General features: G+C 39.7%; 2 protein-coding genes across 3 annotated transcripts in view; both read right to left on the bottom strand.

Annotated features, from left to right (window-relative positions):
* kmt2ba (lysine (K)-specific methyltransferase 2Ba) overlaps nucleotides 1-15,703 on the bottom strand; it is a 34,293-nt gene extending 18,590 nt beyond the window's left edge. For both annotated transcript variants that reach the window (XM_085397081.1, XM_085397083.1), the window contains exons 1-9: nucleotides 15,318-15,703; nucleotides 9,680-11,222; nucleotides 9,295-9,461; nucleotides 7,901-7,987; nucleotides 7,630-7,786; nucleotides 2,840-3,110; nucleotides 2,058-2,119; nucleotides 1,693-1,941; nucleotides 607-710 (exon numbers count right to left, since the gene is read on the bottom strand). In XM_085397081.1, coding sequence (XP_085253207.1) covers nucleotides 607-710; nucleotides 1,693-1,941; nucleotides 2,058-2,119; nucleotides 2,840-3,110; nucleotides 7,630-7,786; nucleotides 7,901-7,987; nucleotides 9,295-9,461; nucleotides 9,680-11,222; nucleotides 15,318-15,620 — 2,943 coding nt within the window. In that variant the 5' untranslated portion in view covers nucleotides 15,621-15,703. The remainder of the gene's footprint in view (nucleotides 1-606; nucleotides 711-1,692; nucleotides 1,942-2,057; nucleotides 2,120-2,839; nucleotides 3,111-7,629; nucleotides 7,787-7,900; nucleotides 7,988-9,294; nucleotides 9,462-9,679; nucleotides 11,223-15,317) is intronic.
* Nucleotides 15,704-18,446: 2,743 nt separating this feature from the next.
* LOC146643682 (uncharacterized) lies at nucleotides 18,447-22,915 on the bottom strand. Its single transcript, XM_085396000.1, has 5 exons — nucleotides 22,865-22,915; nucleotides 22,352-22,471; nucleotides 22,110-22,225; nucleotides 20,062-20,205; nucleotides 18,447-19,976 (listed from the first exon to the last, which is right to left on the bottom strand). The coding sequence occupies exons 2-5, from the start codon at nucleotides 22,440-22,442 to the stop codon at nucleotides 19,320-19,322; spliced, it is 1,008 nt and encodes a 335-aa protein (XP_085252126.1). The 5' UTR covers nucleotides 22,443-22,471; nucleotides 22,865-22,915; the 3' UTR covers nucleotides 18,447-19,319.
* Between the last annotated feature and the right edge of the window lie 109 nt (nucleotides 22,916-23,024).

Here is a 23,024-nt window from a genome sequence, read left to right as displayed (position 1 = left end):
GCATGACTTTCCTTCCCCATACCAACATCATACTTGGATAACAAGTTCACTAATGGTGCTAAATGAGACAATGATGTTGTTCTCAAACAGAATATCACTCACGGTGCTACCAAAAAAAAAAAAAAAGCATGCTGTAGATTATCCCGAACGTAGCTTGATTGATCCATAATTTATGAAACAGACGGAGTACATGCAAAGGGTCTTATAAAAAGCTGGAAGTGAGAAACAGAAGATCAACGGGGCTACAAGACTTCTTTAAGGAATTTTTTATCCCAACAGACGTGGTTTAACTAAGAAACAGTGGAAAAACTGAAAAATGAAATTCAGAGCTGGACAAAAGCACCACTTGGAAATAAGTGTTTCAATTGTGACTTGAGGGTTAAATATTTAGTTAAATTATAGAGGAAAATTCATTTATTAATCAAATAAATGAATTGAGATAAGATAAGCTTTATTAATATTTAAAATAAGAAAAGAAAGAAAGAAAATTAAACACCTGTCTAGAAATACTGACAGGTATGAAGGTAAACTTTTCCAAACAGTACTGTTTGTCCCAGGCTCCATTAGGTGGTCTATTAGAGGCGGATTAGGGAAACATGTTTTTACCTTGTAAGCTTTGGTTCTGCTGCCAGCTCCTCTGGAAGGCAGCCGGCGATGCCTCCCTGCATCTGGGTCGTCTGCCACTGATCCACCATCTTGAGAAGCAAGATCTCAAAAAAACAAACAAACAAACAAACAAAAAACAAACACAGATACACAAATCTAAGAAAAATTGCTGACACAAAAAAGGTTTCAAACAATATCAGGGCTCAGAGCAAGGAGGGATTCTGTGCTTCTAATATTTAGATTATTGGAGGATGCACAAAGAAATCATTCTTAAAAATTAACTGGGGAAACGGCCCAGGATGCACTTGGACCCGAGCCCCCGATGAGCTTTAGTGGTAAACTGACATATTTATTTCCATCTATTTATGAACTCCTTGAACTCAACAGCTCATATTCAAAGGTTTGTGTATATTCACTACATATCTTGCATATGTGCGTACTGTTATGATTTTTACGAATCATGTTTACCTCAACTAAGTTACCAACAGGGCAGTCAACATTACCTTAAAATTAGCTGGAAAATCAGAAATAACACATCTGAACTGGAAAAACATCAACTTACAACTTCAGGGGCTCTGAGACTTGGAGTTAAAGTAATCGAGTAGATTTGGCATCTGCTCTCCTTTCAACCTGCTTGATGCATGCATGCTGCCAGAGGAAGGAGTACAAGCTACACAACTTTGTGCCGTGCGTTTTGATTTTCTTTTACCAAGTCTGTGGTGTAATATCAAGTTGCCAATTTCTGAGACATCTCAGCGTTATTATATTTTTAAATAGATAAGTTCCAGTTATCATGTAGATCAAAACTGCTATGAAATTAATTCAGGAATTGTTTTGGTGTTTCCGTGTGGCTCAGAGCCACAGCTGGAATTATGGAGAAAATATCACCAAAATTGCTTCACAATCATTAGCTGCTGACAAACAATATTAGGTGTTGTGATGATTTACATCATGCTGCGCCTGTTTTTCTGTGCGAGTCGTTCATGAAACGTTTATGCAGGATAAATATTTGCTTAAATAAAGAATGGAGTGAAATTCAGACTTGACACTCAGAGGCTTGTGTGCCAAAACCAAAGCTTTAGTTACCTTGATTGTTGGCAGCAGCTACATTTGGCTTTACTGTCGATTTATCTGTCCTGTCCTCTCCTTCTTCCTCGTCCTCCTCGTCTTCAGATTCTGATTTAAGCAGACTGCTGTAAGAGCGCGGTGTGATGTTACGCAGTGAATGCTTCCGGACTCCAAGCGCCATCGAGGACGTTCCCTCGGCCGGCTTTCCAGAAGTCCAGTTTGTATCGTCACTGCTTGTAACGGAGCCCAAAAACCCCTTCGCCTGGACTGAGAAAAAGGAGCCCCTTGATTAATTATGTACACAAGCTTTTAAACCGGAGTAGTCATTCAAACTTATTAGATTCAACTAAAAAATAAATGTATATCCAAAAATAAAAACATACCTTTAAATGGTTTCACAATCCGCGCCATCTTTGCTTTTTCAATCCGGTCACACTTCTTATATCTAGAAGGGGGAAAAAATGGAAAAACATAAGTGTGTGTCCAGGGCAAAGTTCAAGTGTACCCATCTATAAATGTGTTTAACTCAAAGAGTCAACTTGCCTTCATTAACTGAGTTCTTTAATATGCGTTACTGAAAAGAAATAAGTATTTTTTTTATGTTTCATGTACAAGAAATTTCTAAATCTACAAGGTACACAGTATTTTAGGCACCAATTAAAACATGTAGCGCGGTTCATTTTTAATTTGTGGACCAAATATATGAATGATTTTCCGCAAACAGCTGGATAACTTGCCTTTACAGCAATAGTTTGGAGCTGTACTTATTCAGTCTGTGATGAGAACATGCAGCTTTCAGGCTGGCTTAGTTTAAATTAAATCAATATGTAATGGAAATCAAATTATCTTCTTGCAGTCAAACTCAGTGAGTATATGAAATTAGGGCCTATACAGCAGCCGTATCTAGCTTTGTTCAAGATGACATGCAACATTATTCCAGGTTACAGAGCTGGAACATACATATAAATGAAAATACAAGAGTTGAGTAAAATATATTTTATATATACATTTATATAGCCAGCTCCTTTAATGTGAGTGTTGGCAAATAATTCAAATGCCTTTTAAGCATTCAGTAAAACTTCATTAAGGGCTTATCTGTATATGAAAAAGGTCATGATTTTCATGTAAAGCACAATAATGCAAATCTGTGATGGGCTTCACTCACATGCAGCACTGCCTCTTGGTGTTTGGCCCCCCGAACTTGGGCTTATCCAGGCAGTTGATGCATTTGGCACAGTCCTCTTCCACCAAGCAGCCTTTGCAGCGTCCACAGCGCCTCGAACGCACTCCTCCACGAGTATATTGACTCAGCATCTTCCTTTTCCTGAACCTGTGGCCCTTGCCCCTCCCTCTCCTCCTGCGCTGGATGCTTTCCTGAGAGACAACCCACTGGGTCCTGCCCTGATCAGTGATGTCATCGTCATCATCTGCCACATCTGAAGGCGAGAGACAGAGAGGCCGGGTAAAAGAGCCATAGGACACATTTGCGTCACCATTATGTGCATGCGATGTGCTGGGGGTGACATCTTTGGACACCATATCTCACTATTCAGCCTGCAGATCTAACGTCTTCCACTCTATACTTAATGGACTGTTGTTTGGTTTGCACTTGTACAGCTACTCTCCTTTAACGACTGTCTGAAGAGTTGATAGACCAAGTGTGTGCACATCAAGGCAAACTTTTCTAATTCCTAACCCCCCCAAAAAGTGTTGCAAACAAGAGAAAAAACAAGGTCTGCACACCATTTCGCTCCATATTTTGTACCATGTCACCATTTCTGATTCCTATGATGACTGATTCTTTTGCAGGAATGCTAAATCGTGAATCATGTTTTAAACATACTTACATATAACTTGATTTTTTTCCTCCATGGATTCGCCTTTTCTGTTACATCCAAACATTTTTCTTTTTTTTTCTTTTTTTAAAGTTATATAAATCTTGTACAGGATTCTGTCTTGTATATCTTTCTGTAATGAATCCCTTGGATATTGCTTTGGTAATAGTAATAGTAATAGACAATTGCATCCCTGCTTTTAAGAAATTAGTCACTTGCTGGATGTCACCAATTGATATCTAATTTCTTGTCATTATCCTACCATGAGATAGGCTGGTGCTTCCTGACCTATTTACTTATTTTTTAAATGGAGTATTTAATTTAGTTTTGGGTTTTCTTCCAATCAACTTTGCGTGACATTGTATTTTATTCAGAGGAAATTATATTAAAAAACTGTATTTATTATTATTATTATCATCCTTTGTTTATTTTAGCCATTGCAGCTCCCAGAGGAGGACTTCTGAACTCATCTGGCTTCCTCTTCAGAAACTTATTTCAATTTCTTCAATCAGACTTTCTTTCACACCACATCCAGCTGTGCATGCTTCTCTCTCTCTTACAAGAAACCTGGACCATCGTCTGGGTTTTTGCAAGAGAGGCTTCACTTCTTTCTCTTCGTCACCTCGAGGGAAACAGGTTTTGTTATTTGGAGAAATGAGGGCGTAGTGAGCCCGCTGTGGGAATTGTTGAGAATGTTTTGTAAGTCAAACAGTAATTTTGGACATATTTCAGTGTACATATTAGTGAATGAGACCCACTGCATTAATGGAGAAGCCCTCATCTTCTGTTGTTTTTGCAATCACATGTAGGGCGACAGCTATCAGTTGTTTTAGTAATCAAGTAATCTATCGATGACTCCATTGATTAATTGGATAAAAATAATTTTCTCTTATTAATGAGCAATTATAAATATTCAATAGAGAACAAAATCCAGGTTTTTCAGAGCTGCTCATTCTTGTTCATTTTAGAAATTACAGCATTTTAAAGTTTAACTGCATACAACAGCTGTAAAAAACAAACAAAAAAACAAACAAACAAAACAACAACAATTAAAGCTTTTGAGTGCATCTATGTGCCATATTAAAACTGAATTTTTTTCCCAAAGAAAACACTGTCTTAAACCAAAAATAAATATTTATAATCCCAAGGTCAGAGATCAAAGTCAAACAAACAACAGCCCACAGGTCAGCCACTGGCTACTCAGACTTTTACTGGCCCATGTACATTTTTACTGGCTTGTGAAAAATAAAACTGTTCATCTGCATATTTTGATGTCGCCTTACTGCAGATTTTTCTCTGTGTTAAACAAACACCGGTGGATTTTTCCCAGTAAATGTTTTAATGGTGATCACAGGAACAGTGATGTTGTTTGGACACTAGAAACAGGTTTTCTTTCATGTAACCTGAGCTCACCATCTCTGTACCGGCTTCACTTCTTTGCTCTCCTCGGTGTGTAAACAGACTCTGGCTCCAGCCTCATCATCACTGCTGCTGTTGTGTTGTCAATCTTTTTGACACATCGGCACGCTACAGAGCCACGTGTTGAACAAAACGTTGAAGCAAACAACGTGTGTCAATGATTTTTTTTCTTTTTTAAATAATCGAAACATTCGAATTACTCAATGAATTGTTGCAGCCCATATCTGGTGGCGATTGTTTTTTTTGTAGACCTGCTAACATGTTAGTCAACAGGTTACACTGATTTTTATCGATTAGTGCTGGTCTTTTGTCTCTTTAACAAACTTCCTGAGGATTACATTTTTTAAGAATTTAATTATTACTTGGAGCCAAACAGAGTACAGACCTTTCTTCCCTTTTGTCTGGAGAGGTGGAAATCTAAAGATGCTCTACAATAAAAATGAGGTGACTGGATGAAAACTGGAGACAAAATCCTTTATGGGTGGGAACTCCCTTATGTACGGTAACCCGTTTCAAACTTACAGGCATCCTCTTGAATCCCACAGTTGTATTATTTCAATGCTACTGCACACATTTGGAAAAAAAAAAAAAAAAGGAAAAATTACTTAGACGTGCGAACTTATTGAAATTTTAAATAAATAATGCATGAAGAAGCTTGTGAAAGGATCACTTTTTGGTCTAGATGTAGTGTTCAGTGAGTCCGTTTGTCAAACAGTACTTCCTCACCTCATACTGAGTGATGCTCACTTGACCAGTGTTGGGTATAGCTTTCCAACAGCGGTGGCTAATCTGTGTGTGACAAGAGATATTTTTGCTGGAAAATATTTTAGTTACAACTACATTGAGCTAAGAAAAAAAAGCATGTTTTACTTTTTTGCCTTACATGTTAATTTTTGCCAAAATGTATCAAAATTATGCTTCATAATTGTTTTTTTATTTAGGTTTTTTGTTTAGAAGTGCAGAAGCTTTGCTAGTCAGATTGGATCCGAATATTTTAGTTCATTTCATTATTAGAATTTCATTTTTAATAAAATAGCAGAGCACCTTTTGCCAAATCCGTGCAGACAACACTAATTACCCTACCCAACCTTAAAGCAGGGTTACATACAGTAGAGTCAATCTATATTACTACAGTCAGTTTGTGAATTAAATACTAATCCTGACTACTGCATGGCTGTAGTAACACCAACTATACATAAGCAGTAGCTGGTGGTGTAACCCTATAGGTACTGTGATGCAAAAAAACGTAAGAAGGATATAAAATCCAACATTTTCATATAACCTTTAATAGAAATTCATGATTCAAGTACCTCAAATTTCTTTCTCTATTTTTTTCTTGTTATGTTTCATAACCATAAAATATGATGGGATATCACAACAGCTCACTGGTGGCACAACAACAACAACAAGGTGACAAAGTTTCAAAACTTATCTGTGGAATCACCCTACTTTAATGTGTTGTACTCCCCCTTTTTTGCATTAGCTGACAGATGTGCAGACACCAGTTTATCCACATTGTGCTAATACTGGGCCAATATCATCCAAAATCCACTAAATTAACCTGAGTAAGTGGATGCTAAAATAATAACATGAGCCACTTGCCTCCTCCCAAACACTGCCACAGTAGTGGCAGTGTTTGCTGCAGGAGTGACGGAGTTGTCTGAAACTCCATAAAAAGGACTGAATAGGACTGTGGCAACAGTCCTCCTAACAGTGAGCACATTCAAAAACATTTGAACTGAAATAACTGCTACAAAACACAGCAGATACCATAAAATGCATTTGAATTCAGTCAATACTTAAGCCTTTGAGACTTAATACCTCCTATGGCTTTTTGGAAATTGATTTCAAAGCTTATTCTTTCATGACCTGTGGATATTCTTAAGGAAACTCTACTTTTAATATTTGTTTATTATTAGTTTCTGTCATTTCAACCATCCGAAAAGACTGAGAGACTCTGATCAAGCACATCAGCAGCTTCAGTTTATTCTTCTCATGCCCGTAAAAAACCAAAGGCATGTATTTACTCATATATATATTGCTGTGCATCTCTCAAGGAAAGGACATGCACCTTTTTTCATGCAAAGTAAGTTTAGTTTGCATTTGTTTTGACCATAGACAGCAGAAAAACCAAACAGAGCTTCCAGCTCAGAAAAAAGTAAGCCAATGGGGAAGTGCCTTAAGCCTGTATTTTTTTAATAACAGCCACCAGGGGGCATTCTTTGTGGCTACAACTTTATTGGCTCAGTCATTCATTTCCTTTCATAATAATGGGGGGAAAAAATACATTGCTAAGCCCACTTTTTAAATGTTGGTTATTGTAAGCGTTACGAAAAAAAAAGGGTTATCCAGGATAAGCTCACTAGTAAGTCTGTGGTTTCAAAGTCAGGTACTCCCTTTGATCATTATATCCAGTTACAGAACACCTAAAAAAAGGCTCCCCTCAAACCAGTGAGTGACATTCATGGTAGCCATGTCCAGCTTTTACACAGTCTATGGTTTTGACACTTAAAATATAAACTGTGTCTCTTATACATTAACAGGGATAGGACTAAAAAACACTGAATAATATCTGAAGTGTCAGTCCCTCATTCTTTTCAAGCCTTAAATAAAAATTGCTGCACATACACAGTGCAGAGATATCTTTAAAGGAACGTTAACAACTCCATTCTTAAAAACTACACATGGAGGTGGACTGTACCTTCAGCTGCGGGAGAAAAGGTGATGCCCTCTCTCTCGTGAAGTGGCAGAGCGCTGAGTCTGGGAATGTCATCTGGCACCATGGCACGAGGCTGCCCCAAAGCCACAGCTGCTGCCCGGCACACGTGTTTGATCCTCGGACCACCAAGAGGCTGCTCCTGCATACAGAGACATACAAATTCAGTGAACTCAGGTAATATTTAGTTAATGAAAAATGATACCAGTATTGGCAATTAACAGAAAAGAAGAAGAAAGAAATGCACATTTATTACCTGACGAGCAACATCTTTGGGAGGCAGGCCAACTCTCCTCCTCCTCCTCCTTCCACTCACTGGCATTCGTGTTTCTCTAGAGCCCAACTGTTCAAACAAACAGGAAAATCAAGGTCTCATTTAAAAGATACTACGTCATTAGCTTCTCAAATAAATGGCTAAATCACAAGCATCACAACTGAAAAGCCCTAAGCTTCTGGCAGATGTCATATCAGTTTTATTGCTATTGGTCAGTAATCAGGACGGTCTACTGAACAGGTCCCGAACTGTGCTGCAAACATGTAAAATTAGGTGAGAACACTTCTTGAGTTTTTACTTCTCATTTTTCACGTTGATTGTTTCAGGGAATTGTTTTCATAATACAATAAATACAGAAACAATGTAAAAAGTGCCCATTAAAATTTTCCAGAGGTTTTTCTACAACTGACATCTGTTTAATGTGCTTTATCTGAACAATGCAAATAATATATTCAATTTGACTAGATAACAAACAAATAATCAGAGAATTACAGCCTTGAAAAACCAAACATGTCAGTAATAAAAGATGGTTAAGTTATATATGTTTTGTATATATCACGTTTGTCACTGTATACAAATAAATTAGCACCTACCAAAGAGGTTTTGGACTTGCAAAGCAAGCAAACAAACAAAATGAAACAAACAGCAGAACTATTTTAAGTCAAATTTAATTCATTCATAAAGCTAAATCAGTAAAATACATGGAATTCTGTTAAGCGAGACTGTTTGGCACAATCACGCAAACATGCACAACGCCTGCTGTCAGCTTCTGGGAAAATCCTGTATAGGTATTGTTTTTTTACCTTCTCCTGGTAGGATATAAAGCAAAACTCTGATACAAGGTGGGGGTAGTGCATCTACAACCTCTTTGCTGTCACCATTAAAACAAAAAACAAAGCAAAAGCAAAACCAGAGGAAAAATGTGCTCCAACAGGCATCAGACGACTGATTTAGACCTCTGCTGCACAACCTAAGTGTAACTTGTCGATGTTGTTGCTAGCGCTTATCTTTATATGTTAATTATCTTGTGGCCGTATCCTGGTGTTTTACATGCCACAACAGAAACAAATAAAATGCTGGTACTTTCCCCCAAACATATTCACACCTCAAGTTTTTTCTAATTCTCTGTATTTTCCCTGCGTCCACTCTCTCTTCAGGACTTCTGACATTCTTGAGTCTTTATATTGATGCTATGATTATTCTTCTTTATACTGAGGAGATGATGGTTATTCTCTCACCAATATATAGAATAGGAGGACTCAGTTACCCTGAACAGTTGAATCACAGTAACTGCAGGCAGCATAGACATGAAATGAGGGGCAACATAAAAAGACCATACGAGGGGCTCATTAAAAGAAACAGAGAGAATTTCTTACCTGTGACAACTTCAGCTGCTTCTGTTGATCAATCTTGATGAGCTGGACTTTGGCTTTTTTCAGCAGGTGGAGCATCCGCTTATTGGCTCCACTGAGACCTAGTCGATGGCTGGGCCCACTGACTTCTGGCCCCTCGCAACTGTCCGCTGTTACTTTTGGTGCTTCGACTGCGCCAAACCCCATTTGAAACAGGATAAAAAGTTGACTCCAATTAGAGGATTTACAAGCAAACACCTCTTCACTGAAGAATACAACTATACAGTGGAACAATCACATTTATTTTTATCTTTATGGAATATAATCCAAATTGCACTGATAAATAAACACTAACGTTTTAAATATTATACACCACAAGTTTTTCATAAATTATACAACTTATCCTTACTCTTGTTTCCTTTATCTCCATCTTCTGACGGCACTTGCGAGGGCGTTTCCACATCAGTGTTGACCACCACAGCTAGCTTCCTCACAACACCAGGTGAGTCCAACTCCTCCATCATGAGTTTGGACCTCCGTCTTTTCCTGACATGAGAGGTCAAACTGTCACCATCTTGTGCATAATCTCCATGAATGTCAGATGGTCCTTTCTTTTTCTCTGCCAGTTTTAACGTCAGTTTCTTGAGGTTCTTGTAGAACTCCAGGTGGCTCGTGCCTGGGCCGGGCTTTGAGATTCTTGACATGCCTGACGGGCTGTCAAAAAGAGATCTAGAGTCACTGTCCGACTGTAGCGATTTGCCTTCATAACCTGCCTCGAGAATGGATGCACTTGGTTTTCCATCCTCTTTCTGTTGACTTTTCAGCCATGTTGACAGAGGGCCCTTCGGAAAAGGAATCATTTCCTCATCCAAGAATCTCTTTGGAGCTTTAATCACTCGGGAAGACCGTCCACTCGTTAATGGAGTGCAGGAGTTACTGGAGCTCTGGCCTAGTTCCTCTGAAAATGGCTTTGCCTTATTCTCCGATGGAGTAACATTCTGATCTTGGATCAGCAGCTCGTTGCCATCCTGTGTGTCTGTGGCTGGAATGGGTTCTGGCTCGTAGGTATAAAAAACACGCCTAGTACGAGGACGACCGAGTTTTGGCCCCTTAATGAGTGGAAGACTTTTTGTCTTCCTCCTGTAGCCAAACACAGATTTGCGCTGATGTCTTCTGTGTGCTCTTTTTTCAACAACATCTGCAGCCTCACACTCAAGGGGCATCGCCGCCTCGACCCCGCTCTGGGCGCCAGCCTCAGCTCCAGCCTCAGGAGAGGCACCCATACCTTTAGCAAACCTCTTCTTTTGTCGTTTCTGAAAAGATGCAAACGGCAAAGGCATCAGATGAGATGTGCGTCGAGGCTGCCCAATTTCAAAACCCTTGACGCGTTTCACAGACCTCCGCGTCAGGGACTGGTCCCTATCCGAGTCCTCTGACACCTCGCCTTCTTCTTTGATCCTCCTTCGAGCTCTTTCTGTGCCTTTAACTGCTGCCGTCACAGCATTTGCTGACTTGCCTTGCTTGGTGCCACCAGCTGAGGTAGCAGCTGCTTGATTTAACACGCCTGAATGTGCCGTTTCTCCTGCTTTTCTGAAAATATCAGGTGATTTTGTACCACTCTGTGTACCTGAGGCCTGCTTGTCTGCATGTTTGGCTTTTGCAGTGAGAGCTACCTGCTTTCCCTGTAGTTTGATTACATGCTTTGGTATTTCCTTCTCTTTTTCTTCGCTCTCTTTACCATCCAAGTCTTCTTTAGGAACTCTTGGTACAATTTTTCCAATCAGACCTGGCTTTGAGGTCTTGGGTATAATTTTTCCAATAAGAGGCTTTGCTTCTTGTGATTGATCCAAAACATGAGGAGACTTTTTTTGGCTGAGTGAAGAATGAGAAACAGCAGCAGAAGCCTTTTGTGGACGAACTGTTGTCATCCCAAATCCAGTGAACTCATCCTCCTGGAATAAAGCAGATAAAGTACAATTTTTGAGTTGTATAAAAAAAAAAAAGCATTTGGACAAGAAGTCATGTTAGAATTTCTTGATCTCTGTGACCTTGGCAGACAGCACTGAAAAATTGCATGCATACTTGCTACCTACAATTTCTCATTTTTTATGATAATATGTTAAAATATATCCAACAATATATAATAAATAAGAAATGAAAAAATGAAGAGAGAAACTGATTTTTATTTTCCCACAGTGACTGTGCTGGCTCCAAAAACAGCAGCCACTGTGTATAAAACAGTTAAATATGGCATAAACAGACTTAAAGTGGAATCTTACTTGGAGCAGGAAAGACTGCTGCAGAAGCATCTTGTTGCATTTTATTTTATTCTGGGTGCTCAACCTCACTCTGCTTCCATAGCAAGCTATGCAAGCTAAGCTAAACTACCAAAGTGACAGTCAGAGCTGTCACTTACCTGTCACAACAAATCGCTTCACGTGGAAATCCCACAACACCTCTACGTAATCTGTAGTGGCCACAGATTAGCTTAAGAACCTGTAATGTAATATTTACAGTTACAAAAAAGAGCTTCCTGAGAACTTTTCATTTTAAAAAATGTGGTGTAAAATACAGGGATAACACAACCCCTAATTTTGAATTTTTTTTGAAAATAGATCTGATTTACATCAGCTTATCAAGTGCTTCTCACTGTTCCCCACTCTGGATTTAAACTTTGAGGACAGGTGCACTCTCTGTGTTTGCACCTTGTTTTTATTTATTGGCATTTGAGTCTGTTTGATTCGCTCACTGATATCTTGTGTGCCACGACTGTATGTGTTTACCTACTAACATGTATTTGACTTATTTCTTATGTTTTTTAACCATTCTAGCCTTTGTACAGCACTTTAGTCAATGTCAGCCGTTTTTAAATGTGCTTTATAAATACACTCGAGTTTCAGTTTGACTTTGAACTTCTAAAGACAACAACAGGTGCCTGAGACTGCATACCTCTGCAAAGGCTATGCATCAGTCCCTAGATACTTGGATTCTAATGTTTTAGCAGCAAGACAATTTCAGACATTTATTTCTTATTGCATTCTTTTTCTTCCCTCTAAGATATGATGCAAAAATTTCCCATTTCTCCAATACTACAATTTAAAAAAAAAAACTATAATAATATTCTGTTCATAACCTTTCAATTTGTTTTAATCCTGCCAACAACCACACACATTAAACCAATCACAGAATGCCTTTGGCTATAATAATATGAAAATAATTAAATGAGACCATTCAAAGAGCTTTCAGTATTCAGTTTCAAACAGTGAACAGCAGGTTTCAGCAGGCACTTGGGTTTCTCTGAATGTGACTGGGTGTTATCTGTTTAAGCCCAACTGAAGTTTCAGAACTTAAATTGCACACAGTCCACAACATCCAGAGACAGAGATGAAAAAGACTGCATCACCTTCTCACCACTTTCTGTTTCCACCATTTAAAGCTCAGGTATTCTGTTGAAAGTACAATCTAAGACCAGCACTGCTCGCTACTCTTACTCCTCCGTTGCATCAGAGCGCTGTAGATTGGATGTGCCAAATGAAAAGTCTGTCAATCTGTTAGTCAACCATAAATAATGACTTGGGCCCATTCACTCCCTTTACACATTCTAATCTGTAGCTAGATATGCTGCAATATCATCTCAATAATGGAATAGGTTCTGGGCAATTTGAACCCTATTCTTCCCTGAAAAAAAAAAATTTATATTCACTTATTAAAAACATAAAGGCAAACTCTCTTCGCAACAGCATCTTAAGTAGAGTTTGGAGTTAATGCACATTTCTACCGCTGATGCAAAGGTTGCATTAAAGTGAAAGAAACCTCAAACAAGCAGTTACTCATATCCATCTTTACACTCAGAATAAGAGTCTACAGATTTATCACCACTGAAACTCCCCTAACGATATCTATTCTATAACTGCAGTATACATGAGTGTTAGAGATACTCCAGTTGAGCACCAGCACCCACAAGCTTTATTATGAGCCATGTGACCCTGTTACAGTCCAGCCTAAAGGGATTGCATCAGTGAAGTCTGACTGATTGCAGACATTAAAGCTCCTGTGATTAGATCTGATATATGAGATTATATTATTATCACAATCCAGCCTGACAGGGGCTAAAAAGAGGCCACTAATAAGAACAGTGGAAGTATAAACACATTATGTAGAGTAAAAGTCTTCACATTACCCATCAGCTGGATGGATCTGAAAAAGTACAATGAAAATGCTACCAAGACTTCATCCTTACCATTTAATTGAATCACAACAACAATCATCCCAAAGGGCTTTACACTGTAAGCTAAAGACCCTAAAATGTTATAAAGAAACCCCAAAAAATCAGATGATGCCTTATGAGCAAGCACTCGGAGACAATGGGAAGGAAAAACTCCCTTTTAACAAGATCCTCCAACAGATCCAGACTAACTGAGGGGCAGTAATCCACTGAGACAGCTGTGGGTGATGGGTAAGAGAAGAGAGCAGAGAGAGACATGACAAAGGACAAGCTATGGGAAAGAGAGGGCCAAGTTTAATAATTACTAATGATTAAATGCAGTAGTGGTGTATAAATACACAGAGTGAAAAGAGCTGAGTGAAGAGGAAACCCTCAGTCATCGTGGAAAACCCCCCACAGCATAAGCCTAGTGCCGCATACCTAATGGACGTTTCAGGGTCACTTTTGCCAGTCATGACTGTATGCTTTATGCAAAAGCAAAGTTTTAAATCTTGAAAGTAGCGAGAGGTGCAGAAGGGCCTGATACCTTAATGCTCTGCCTCCCTTTCTAGTTTTAAAAACTATGAAACACAAGTAAGCACTTTTACCATGAGGTCATAAATATGAAGGGATCTGATTATTCTAGATTTTGTATGTGAGGAAAATTATTTTTACAATTCTGTCCATGCACCTCTGAAGTACGTGAAACAGATGATCAGAAACAAATGTATCCAATCTTCGATCAAAATTTCTTTAAGAATGCATTTTATTAAAGGCTAAGGAGCTTGGAAAGAAAAGCATCTGGACTTCTTTACGTTGCTTGAAGACGTTTCACCTCTCATCTGAGAACCTTCACAGACCATTTTATTAAAGTTAATTCTTAATGTCACGTGAAATGTCAAATGCAAGTAAACAAAGAAAGCATCTTTTGTCGAAGCAATGTGATTTTTCTTGCAAATCCTCTGGTGCAACATGTAGAGAAAACCTACTTCTGGCGGTTTAATCATTAACTTACATACGAACATGGAAAGAAGGCTGAGGGTGGTCGTAATGAGCGTTTTGTAAACAAAGACTGCTCACATTTAGTACTGGGCTTTCTTTTTGTTTAAGCCTGGTTCCCTATGTATAATATATAATTATACTGCCGAGTTTCCGTTTATTTCTCTTCCTGTAGCATCTCACGTTAGTCTTACGTTCAAAACAGCGAACGGGTCAGCTGACCTCTCTGACGTGGAGAGTACCGTCCCCAAAGTCAGGAGCGGTGGCGGCGGCTGTTAACTACGACAAGATTAGCGGCACAGGGTGGGAACTTCAACTCACAAACCGTGTCGAGGGAGGGAAAAAAAAAACAAAGACATCTACAGGCTTCCACAACAACAACAAAAACTCCCCCTCACCTCTGCGGAAGTTTCCATCTAATTATCGTTTTTCTTTCATGCCAACAAACTCAGCGGGACACAGGCTTGATCTCTATATATGTAAACGAGCGTACAGCTTTGATATGATCATTTTAAAACAAACAACGAACTTCAAATATGTACAGAAGTCATCACACTAACAATACACATCTATAATCCTCACTAAAACACTGCAAACACAAGCGGCCAGCTACATTTACAGTGTGGGATCACTGTTGGCTAAAACTAAATGAAGCTTACCCTACAGGCAGGCGGCTAGCTTCTGTTGCTAGCTACACTGTCGCTAACTAGCGGTACGTCAGCTAAAATACGCTTACTAAGGAAAGAGAGCCTTTGAATGCAGCTCTTTTTGAATAACTGCCTTTATTCGTCTTTTAAGGCGACTGTTTCCCGTAGAGCCGACACGCTATGTTTAGCTTATTTACCTCCTCGCTGTTGCTGGACTCGAAACCCGCATCTCTCCGCCGCCTGTGCTTCTCCTCCAGCCCAAGGAGGCGCAGGAGGGACGGATCCTCGCTTAACGCGAGGCCGATGTTGACGGGCCTCGGCCCTCCGGTAGGCAGCTCCGTCTCCTCCGAGCCCAACCTTCCGCGTCTGGTACGTTTCTCCGAACGCTGCCTGCTGCGAAGCGTGCACGGCCGGCCCGGAAAACGAGCCCGGGCCGGTGTCTGGCTACTCAAGCCCGCGACAGCAGCGGGAGAAGATAATCCGCCTCCCGATGCCGCCATTATTTACTACACAACAACACGGACGGCGCGCCAGCAGAGAGTGGCTGCAGCGATGAGTGGCAAGATGACTGCTGCGACGCAAAGGCGCGAGATAGAAAGAGGCACTAGTGCATCATGGGAAAACGAACTTTCCGCCCCGCAGAGGTGCCACGGTACTCCCACTCCAGTAAACTGGAAACTATGAGATGTTACTGATGCAAAGTAAACACTTACACACACTCTCACAACAGCAGTATCAGTATATCCACATTCTTTTCATCTTATGTTTTTTTTTTTTTTATTATACTTTGGTTGTTCAATAACTGCAGACTGGAAGTCAATAGACACTTTATGGTCCAGCTAACCTCTTTTATATTGCTTATTGCATGCATGTGTTTTTTGGTGGTGTGCTTAATGTTTAGTTTTTCTTTAAAGTGTGCTTATGTAACCTTTCCTTATGTAGCTTTAACCCCAACACCAAGCAGGAGTGGCACTCCTAAGCTTCCTGTAGCCATATAACTGTCACTTACTTTATGCTATAAATGTGCAAATTTAAATTGAATAATTGTAAAAAAAAAACATGTGTTTCTTCAAGCAATAAGTTTGAATATAGTGTAAAATATAAACTCACAATGCAATGATCTGCAAAGTCTATATTCTAAATAATTGTTTGAAAGGGATGATTTACAGACAATATGGAAACCTGCTATGATGTACAGTTTGGAGAGGCCAAGATGAAGGTCAGGATTAAAAATGAGCACGTCAGACGGACAGATCAGGTTGAGGGGTTTGGACAGTTAGAGAGGAAGAGAGAGATGGTTTGACAATGTGCAGAGGAGGGATAGTGGATATACATGCAGAGGGTTCATGTGACAGGGGATGATACTAAAGATAGGATTAAATGAAAGCAGATGATCCTCTGTGGCGACACCTAGAGGGAGCAGCTGAGAGAAGAGGAGGAAGAAGATTGTAATTAAATGAGTTCAACAACAATAGTAGTAGTATAAGAACTGTGGACTAGGTAGAAAGAGATAAAATTGTTAGAGCTGGTTAGCATGAAGTAAATTAACTCACAAAAGTCATTGCCAATAAATAAATAAATAATCTCCTCAAGGTCAGTGGCACTCCTCTTAGATCCACTCTAAGATCAGTTATACATTTAATAATATCAACTACTGTGTTTGGTGCTCTCTGGCCAGGTCACTCTTGAAATATAAGTTTAAACAAAGGATGTAATAAATATAAAAACAGTGGTACTGTCCGCTTCTTACCACCGGTAAACCCCGCCCACAGTGGTACAACTCGATGAACTTTATTCAAGCAGTTACACGTATCAGATTTGGTTAAAGAAAAATGTTCTTTCATACCAAAATCACTCTGTTTTTTTGTTTTGTAAATCTTAGCAATATTATTTCTATAATACCTAAAATTTCTTACTTTGCACACTCTGGATCTCTAGTGTTTTCTTTTTTTCTTAAAGCATCTAAAATACGTCTTAAGTATTTCATTTCTAATTTTGTTATTAAATCAAAACTATTTAGAACCAATAAAACATCAAGTTAAAATTTAGAAGGTATGTTTCCAGCAGTCGTCATAGTCCTCTGGTCTGTCATGTATTGACAACTATTAGAGATTGGTTTCTTTCTTCTGGGAAACACAAATAGCCAAATATTAACCTTAATAAGTTAAAGTTGTGTTTTCTGTCCTAAATAACTCTGTATGTGTGTGTGTGTGTGTACGCATGCAAGTAAGGGAGAGTATTTGTCAGCTTTTAAGATAATTTAAAACAGCAAAGTTGTTGTTTCAGTTCTCTAAAATGTCAAATAAGTACAGATATCTATTCACTTTGATTTTAAAGCTGCAGAGTTCATGCAGTACTCTGGCCATTTACTCAGTAAAATATTCATACCTTACATGAAAAGGAAGTCAGTATAAGTCAGTCTGGCACTCAAAAGTATCATCATTAAGTAAATATCATCAGTAAAATGATATAAAACCTAACAACACTGATCTAGCAGAATTGCCCCTATCACTGTTGTAACTGGGGAACCACGTAGTGAGTACTGAAATCTGAGACACTGCAGAATATAGTTAACTGAATAATGTAGTGGTGTAAAATTATCCAAACACAGCCACTTAGTCATATACCTTTCCCACTTCAACTGCTCTTCCACACAAATATCTGACGACCTGCTGAAGTTCAAAGCGAGAATCACAAAGAGGAAGAAAGTGATTTTGAATGTGGAATGGTTGTTGGTGTCAGGCTGGCTGCTTTATTTCAGTATTTCAGAAACTGCTGATCTGCTAGCATTTTCCCAAACAATCATGTCCATTTTGTGGAACTGATGAAGGATAAGCTAATAGGAAGGCAATAGTAACTCAAATAACCACCAATTACAACCAAAGAATGCAGAAGAGCACTTCTGAATGCACAACACATGAAATGTCGTAGCAAATTGGCTACAGCAACAGAAGACCACACCTTGAGGCCCTTAGTGCCAACTGGGCATTGCTGCTGTGTGATGCCATCATCTAAACATGGACCAGAGGGACATTCTGATCACACATTAGGTCAAGTAGTTGTTCTAAAGTACAATCAAGTATTTGGGGGATAGTATCCACACATTATTAGTAGTACACTTAATAAAAAAATAATAAATAAAGTCTATTCTAGTCTGTATAAAAGGTGAGAGTTCAACTAGATGTAGAGATTTAAAGAGATAAGAATTTGATCCAAAACACCTCAAAACAATTAAAATGATTCTTCATAAATTACTTACTTTCAGACTTATTCAAACTGAAGTGTTTTCCACATCATAAATATTTAAGTAAATATAATAATATAAAAAGGACAAAGACAGCACAGGAATTTGAGTACGGTTTAATGCAACAACTTCTGAAAAACAAAGAAAAAAAAGAAAAGAAATGAAACCTTGAGGCTGACTGTCTCTTGACAGAGAACCCTATATACTGCTGTACTGTAGTATTTAAGATTGTATCATGTTTGGGACTTACAGTGTCTGACTTCAGCTAAATACAAAACATTCACTGCACTTGTAAGAAATAACTTGTTGGTCTACAGTGAATAAAATACGTTACAGGTAATGTGGAGGTAATATGGACAGAATTATGGACAAAATTAAAGAAGTCCAGCTACCTTCTTTTCAAGCTCTTAAGGATAGTCTGTAGAACATAAAACAACAGACACAATCCTCCATCAGAAAATGATAAAATAAGTGAATTATATAGTTACAGTTCAAGATAACTGACCTCTGGTGGCCGTGTGAGTAAGTGCACATGTGCTGGTGTCGCCACCTTTAGTTTTAGATCAAGTCAACCCACTAAAAACACAGAAAAACGAGATTTCTAGCACGTCTTTAACATTATAAAAGTGCAGTTTTACTCACGCTAAAGCAGTAGTAGCTGCGGGGTAAACCTAACAAAGCTGTGATGAGATTAAAGTGAGTGGACACGAACTAAAGTTTCCCAGTTGACTGTCTGGTATGTCTCTGCCTTCTGCCTCCAAACCATCCTGCTTCCTCACAGTGCAAACCCTGGTATGGCTTTCCAGGATAGCTTACACTGGAAGGATTAGTAAGAAGAAAAGGCCAAGGTGATCATGTAGAGTACTACCTGGTCTGTACAGGTCTGTGCAGTCTTCATTTTGACCATCATTTAATCTAAACACGTAATGACGAGTTGCAGTCTCTTCCCTTTATATTATGTATTTTCTGCTCCCTCCTCTCGCTCGGTGTGGGTGCTCTCATGAGCCTTTAGGCTGCTTTCTCTTGTAAAGCTCTTTGCACAGGTGAGGCAGGTGTATCTAGAGTTGTGAGCCGTAGCCTTGTGTGCGCTGAGCTGCTCGCGTTGAGCAAAGCTCTCGTCACACTGTATGCACGCATGTGGGTTGTGCCCGACTTGCTTGTGTGCCCGCAGGGCTAAGACAGAAGGAAACATGAGATCGCAGTCTGCTTCGGGACAGGGAATCTGGAGCTCGGAGGAGGAGCAGCCGTCTGTTGGAGGGTCACTGTATTCTTCGTGGTTATCTGCTCCCTCTTGTTTTATCCTCTTGCTGTCACCAGTCGCTCCTTGAGCTGCATGCTTGGGTTTACGCCCGCGTTTTTTGCCTTGCAGCTTAGCGTCACAGTTTATTTCCCTGGCAAATTTCTCCTGGTGCTGCAGGAGCTCTTCCTCCGTCTGGAAACTCTGATGACATTTGCAGCACTGGAAGGTGTTCAGGTCATCGGCTTGTTCTGGGGGCTGGGGGTGCACCGCAATGCGATGGCTGCGAAGTCGTGACGGGCTGGGGAAGGAAGCACCACAGTCCCTGCAGGGACACCGCCGTTCTTTACACTCGTGACGTCTGTGTTGGTTCAGCTGCAAAATATTAAACAGTAAGAAATGGTACACTGGAAGCCTCCAGCACAGAAAAGAAGCTTTAAAATGCCTGCCATGTCCTCACCTCGGTGAAGGTAAAGAAGCTTTTCTGGCAGTAAGAGCAGACAAAGGCCTTCTCCTCTGTGCTGTGGGTGGCCTGATGCTTGCTGAGCTCCTCGGAAGAGGAGAAGAACTTTTCACATTTGTAGCATGTGAAGACAGTGTTACTCTGAAAAATCAGAAGAAATATATGTTTGTTTGTTTGTATTCATTCTGTAAATATTCACAGTAAGAAATTTAATCAGCAACAATGTGAATTTCCAGAAAGTTGATTTTGTACAACTTGATGTAATGTTTCACCTCATCACAGTTGCACAATGATTGAAACTTGGACCACTGACTAACACCAGTTTCAAGACTGCTAATACTGAAATTTCTATGACCACTGTTGACCACGAGTGCTAATCACAGCACTGTAATATGATGAAAGATGTACTGTAAGGCCCCCTCTTTGGTTCAGAGATGGCTGTTCTCTTCTAACATAATTGCACTCCTTGCTCAAACCACACGTATACATCTTCATCAGTGGAAAAGTGGCCACCGGCCTGTAGTTGTAAACATGCTGCATATTCTTGGTCTGGACTCTCTCGTAGGTCTGCTGTGCTGTGCCATCCACTTAGCCCATAGGTGTCAAACTCTGGCCCGCGGGCCAAATTTGGCCCGCAGCCTAATTACATTTGGCCCGTGAAGCCATGCCGAATTACTATTAGAGCTGGCCTACTGGTATTATACAGCTAATATATATATTGTTTAGTATTAAGCTGTGCTTGTTCCATATTCAGTTTTCCAGCAAAACTTATTTGAGTCCATAAGAAAAGATTCATTCTTATATCTGGAGGAAGTTTTTTTTTCAATAAATATTAATGTTAGCCCGCGACTTTGTTCCAGTTTTGAATTTTGGCCCACTGTGTATTTGAGTTTGACACCCCTGACTTAGCCAGAGGGTTGTTCGGTTTCCTCAACAGCGATCCTCTCGGCACATAAACACTTTCACTATATTACTTCGTTTGTTTGTCTGTATGGGCTGGTTCATGGCACACATTGACTTTCAAATGTCCCTCATTTGCATATTAACGATCATGAAACTGAGCTCATGGTTCATTATTAGTCAGTGGTGCTACTTTCAGTCGTTATGCAACCAAACTGTTTATAAAGTTGGGAAAACCTGCAGTCAGCTGAGCCTGAAGAAGTCACTGTGATGATGAACAGAATCAACTTTCTGGATTACTGGGCAATCATCAAGAAAACAGTGTGGGTTGTTCTTCATCATTCAAACATATATTGTCACAATTTCACAGTTCCAGCTTTTTAAATACATAGACTGTATATAAAAGATGTAATCCTCTTGCATATGACTTTGAGCAGAGGGTGGTATGTAGCCTTGTTGTGAAGCCAAGTGACACTACACATTCATAGGGTACAGAAGAGTTGACCTGAAGCCTACCCTGTTTGCATTTAATTTCTAACTCTTAGAAGAACCATAGTTTACAGCGTGAACATTATCTTGTAAACTAGCTATTGAGAACTTAAACTCAGGAGAAATGCAGTTACTAAAGCCACAAATCGTGTGAGAAGTACAGCTGCTTTCTCTATTGGACCTCTATATAATCTTTCTGTAATCAGAAGAATCTCCCCCTGCTGGCCACTGAAAAGAGTGCAGGTTTGAGGCACTTTTGCTTTAGCTTCAAGCCTTAATTATAATTCATTGCAGACGTGCAGTAGTTTTTGCATTGTAAGGTAAATCTCTCAACGATCACATGATCACAAAAACAGGGAGGCATGCTGATATTGACATGGATTGTCATGCTCCCCGTGTGATGATGAAATACACTTCTGTCGGACCTCAGTGGACTCGTGGATGCAGTATGATCAAGGCTTCACTTTTCGTACCTGAACACATTTTCCATCATTTATCTACAGTCTATGTTCAGACTTGCTGCTTCTTGTTTTCCATACCAAAATGATTATTTTTATTAATACGTAACAAATTCAAAGATTAATAAATAATCCTGGAGAGTAAAACATTACACATCATGCATGAACTGCTGGGCGTATTTAGCCTGTTTTTCCCACCTGCTGCAGTTGCTGCTTGTACTGGTCCCGATGACTCTTCCTCATGTGTCTCTCTTTAGCTTTGGAGTTACAGAAGGTGATAAAGCACTGGAAGCACTGCAGACTCTCATGCTGGTCTGCGTCACAGTGAGAAGAGTTGTTCAGTAAGGGTGGACTTATCATCAAAACATGTAAGCTGATAATGTTGCTGTGTCTGTGGCGGTTAGAAAGAGGAGTCACATTAATGTAAAATGTCATCTTACAGGGGGCGACCAGTGGCTCAGGCTTCATCTCCGCAGAGGTGGACCTCATGTCGTTTCCGACAACCACCTGCTCGATCTTCATCATTTCCATGCTTTCACACAGCACCCAGCCGCGTAAAGCTGCAACATGAGAGACATGTGACTCAGAACTGCAAACCTCAACCAGTTAGAAGAAACTGCAATAAATAATAATAATAATAAAAAAGAAAACAAACAAGACCCCCCCCGAGTTAACAGGATGTTTCAGGGAGGAGGGGGATCATACATAATTCAAATCGGCTAGTATAAATAAAAGCAGCTCACGTTAGGCCTGAGCTAACTATTTAACAGAAGGATGGAGGTGAGGGATGCTGAGCTGCAACTAAAAGCGACATGACTCCGCTGGTATATTCAACCCGCACTATATTTTTATTTTGTAGCCTTCCGCCTACTGTGACGCTGCGCTTTTTCACTTTAAACATGCATTTAATGAGCAAGCAGAGGTTCATAAACAATTTAAAAACGCCTTTTTACCGTTCAAAGCATCCACTGGGCGAAACGAAGCAGCAGAGCGAAACGTGCCAAAGTCACGTGACACGAGACCGTCCGCTATCGCGAGATTGTGAACACCTTTTTCTCAAATGTTGGTTTCTCCGCCTATTTACAGAAGGTGTTTTATTATTAATTACTATCA

This window comes from Rhamphochromis longiceps, linkage group LG22, assembly GCF_057381845.1.
Source record: "Rhamphochromis longiceps isolate RC_006_pf linkage group LG22, R_longiceps_female_GT1.1, whole genome shotgun sequence".
Taxonomy (NCBI): domain Eukaryota; kingdom Metazoa; phylum Chordata; class Actinopteri; order Cichliformes; family Cichlidae; genus Rhamphochromis; species Rhamphochromis longiceps.
The sequence above is the reverse complement of the archived record's forward strand: the minus strand, read 5'-3'. Positions and strand labels throughout refer to the sequence as shown.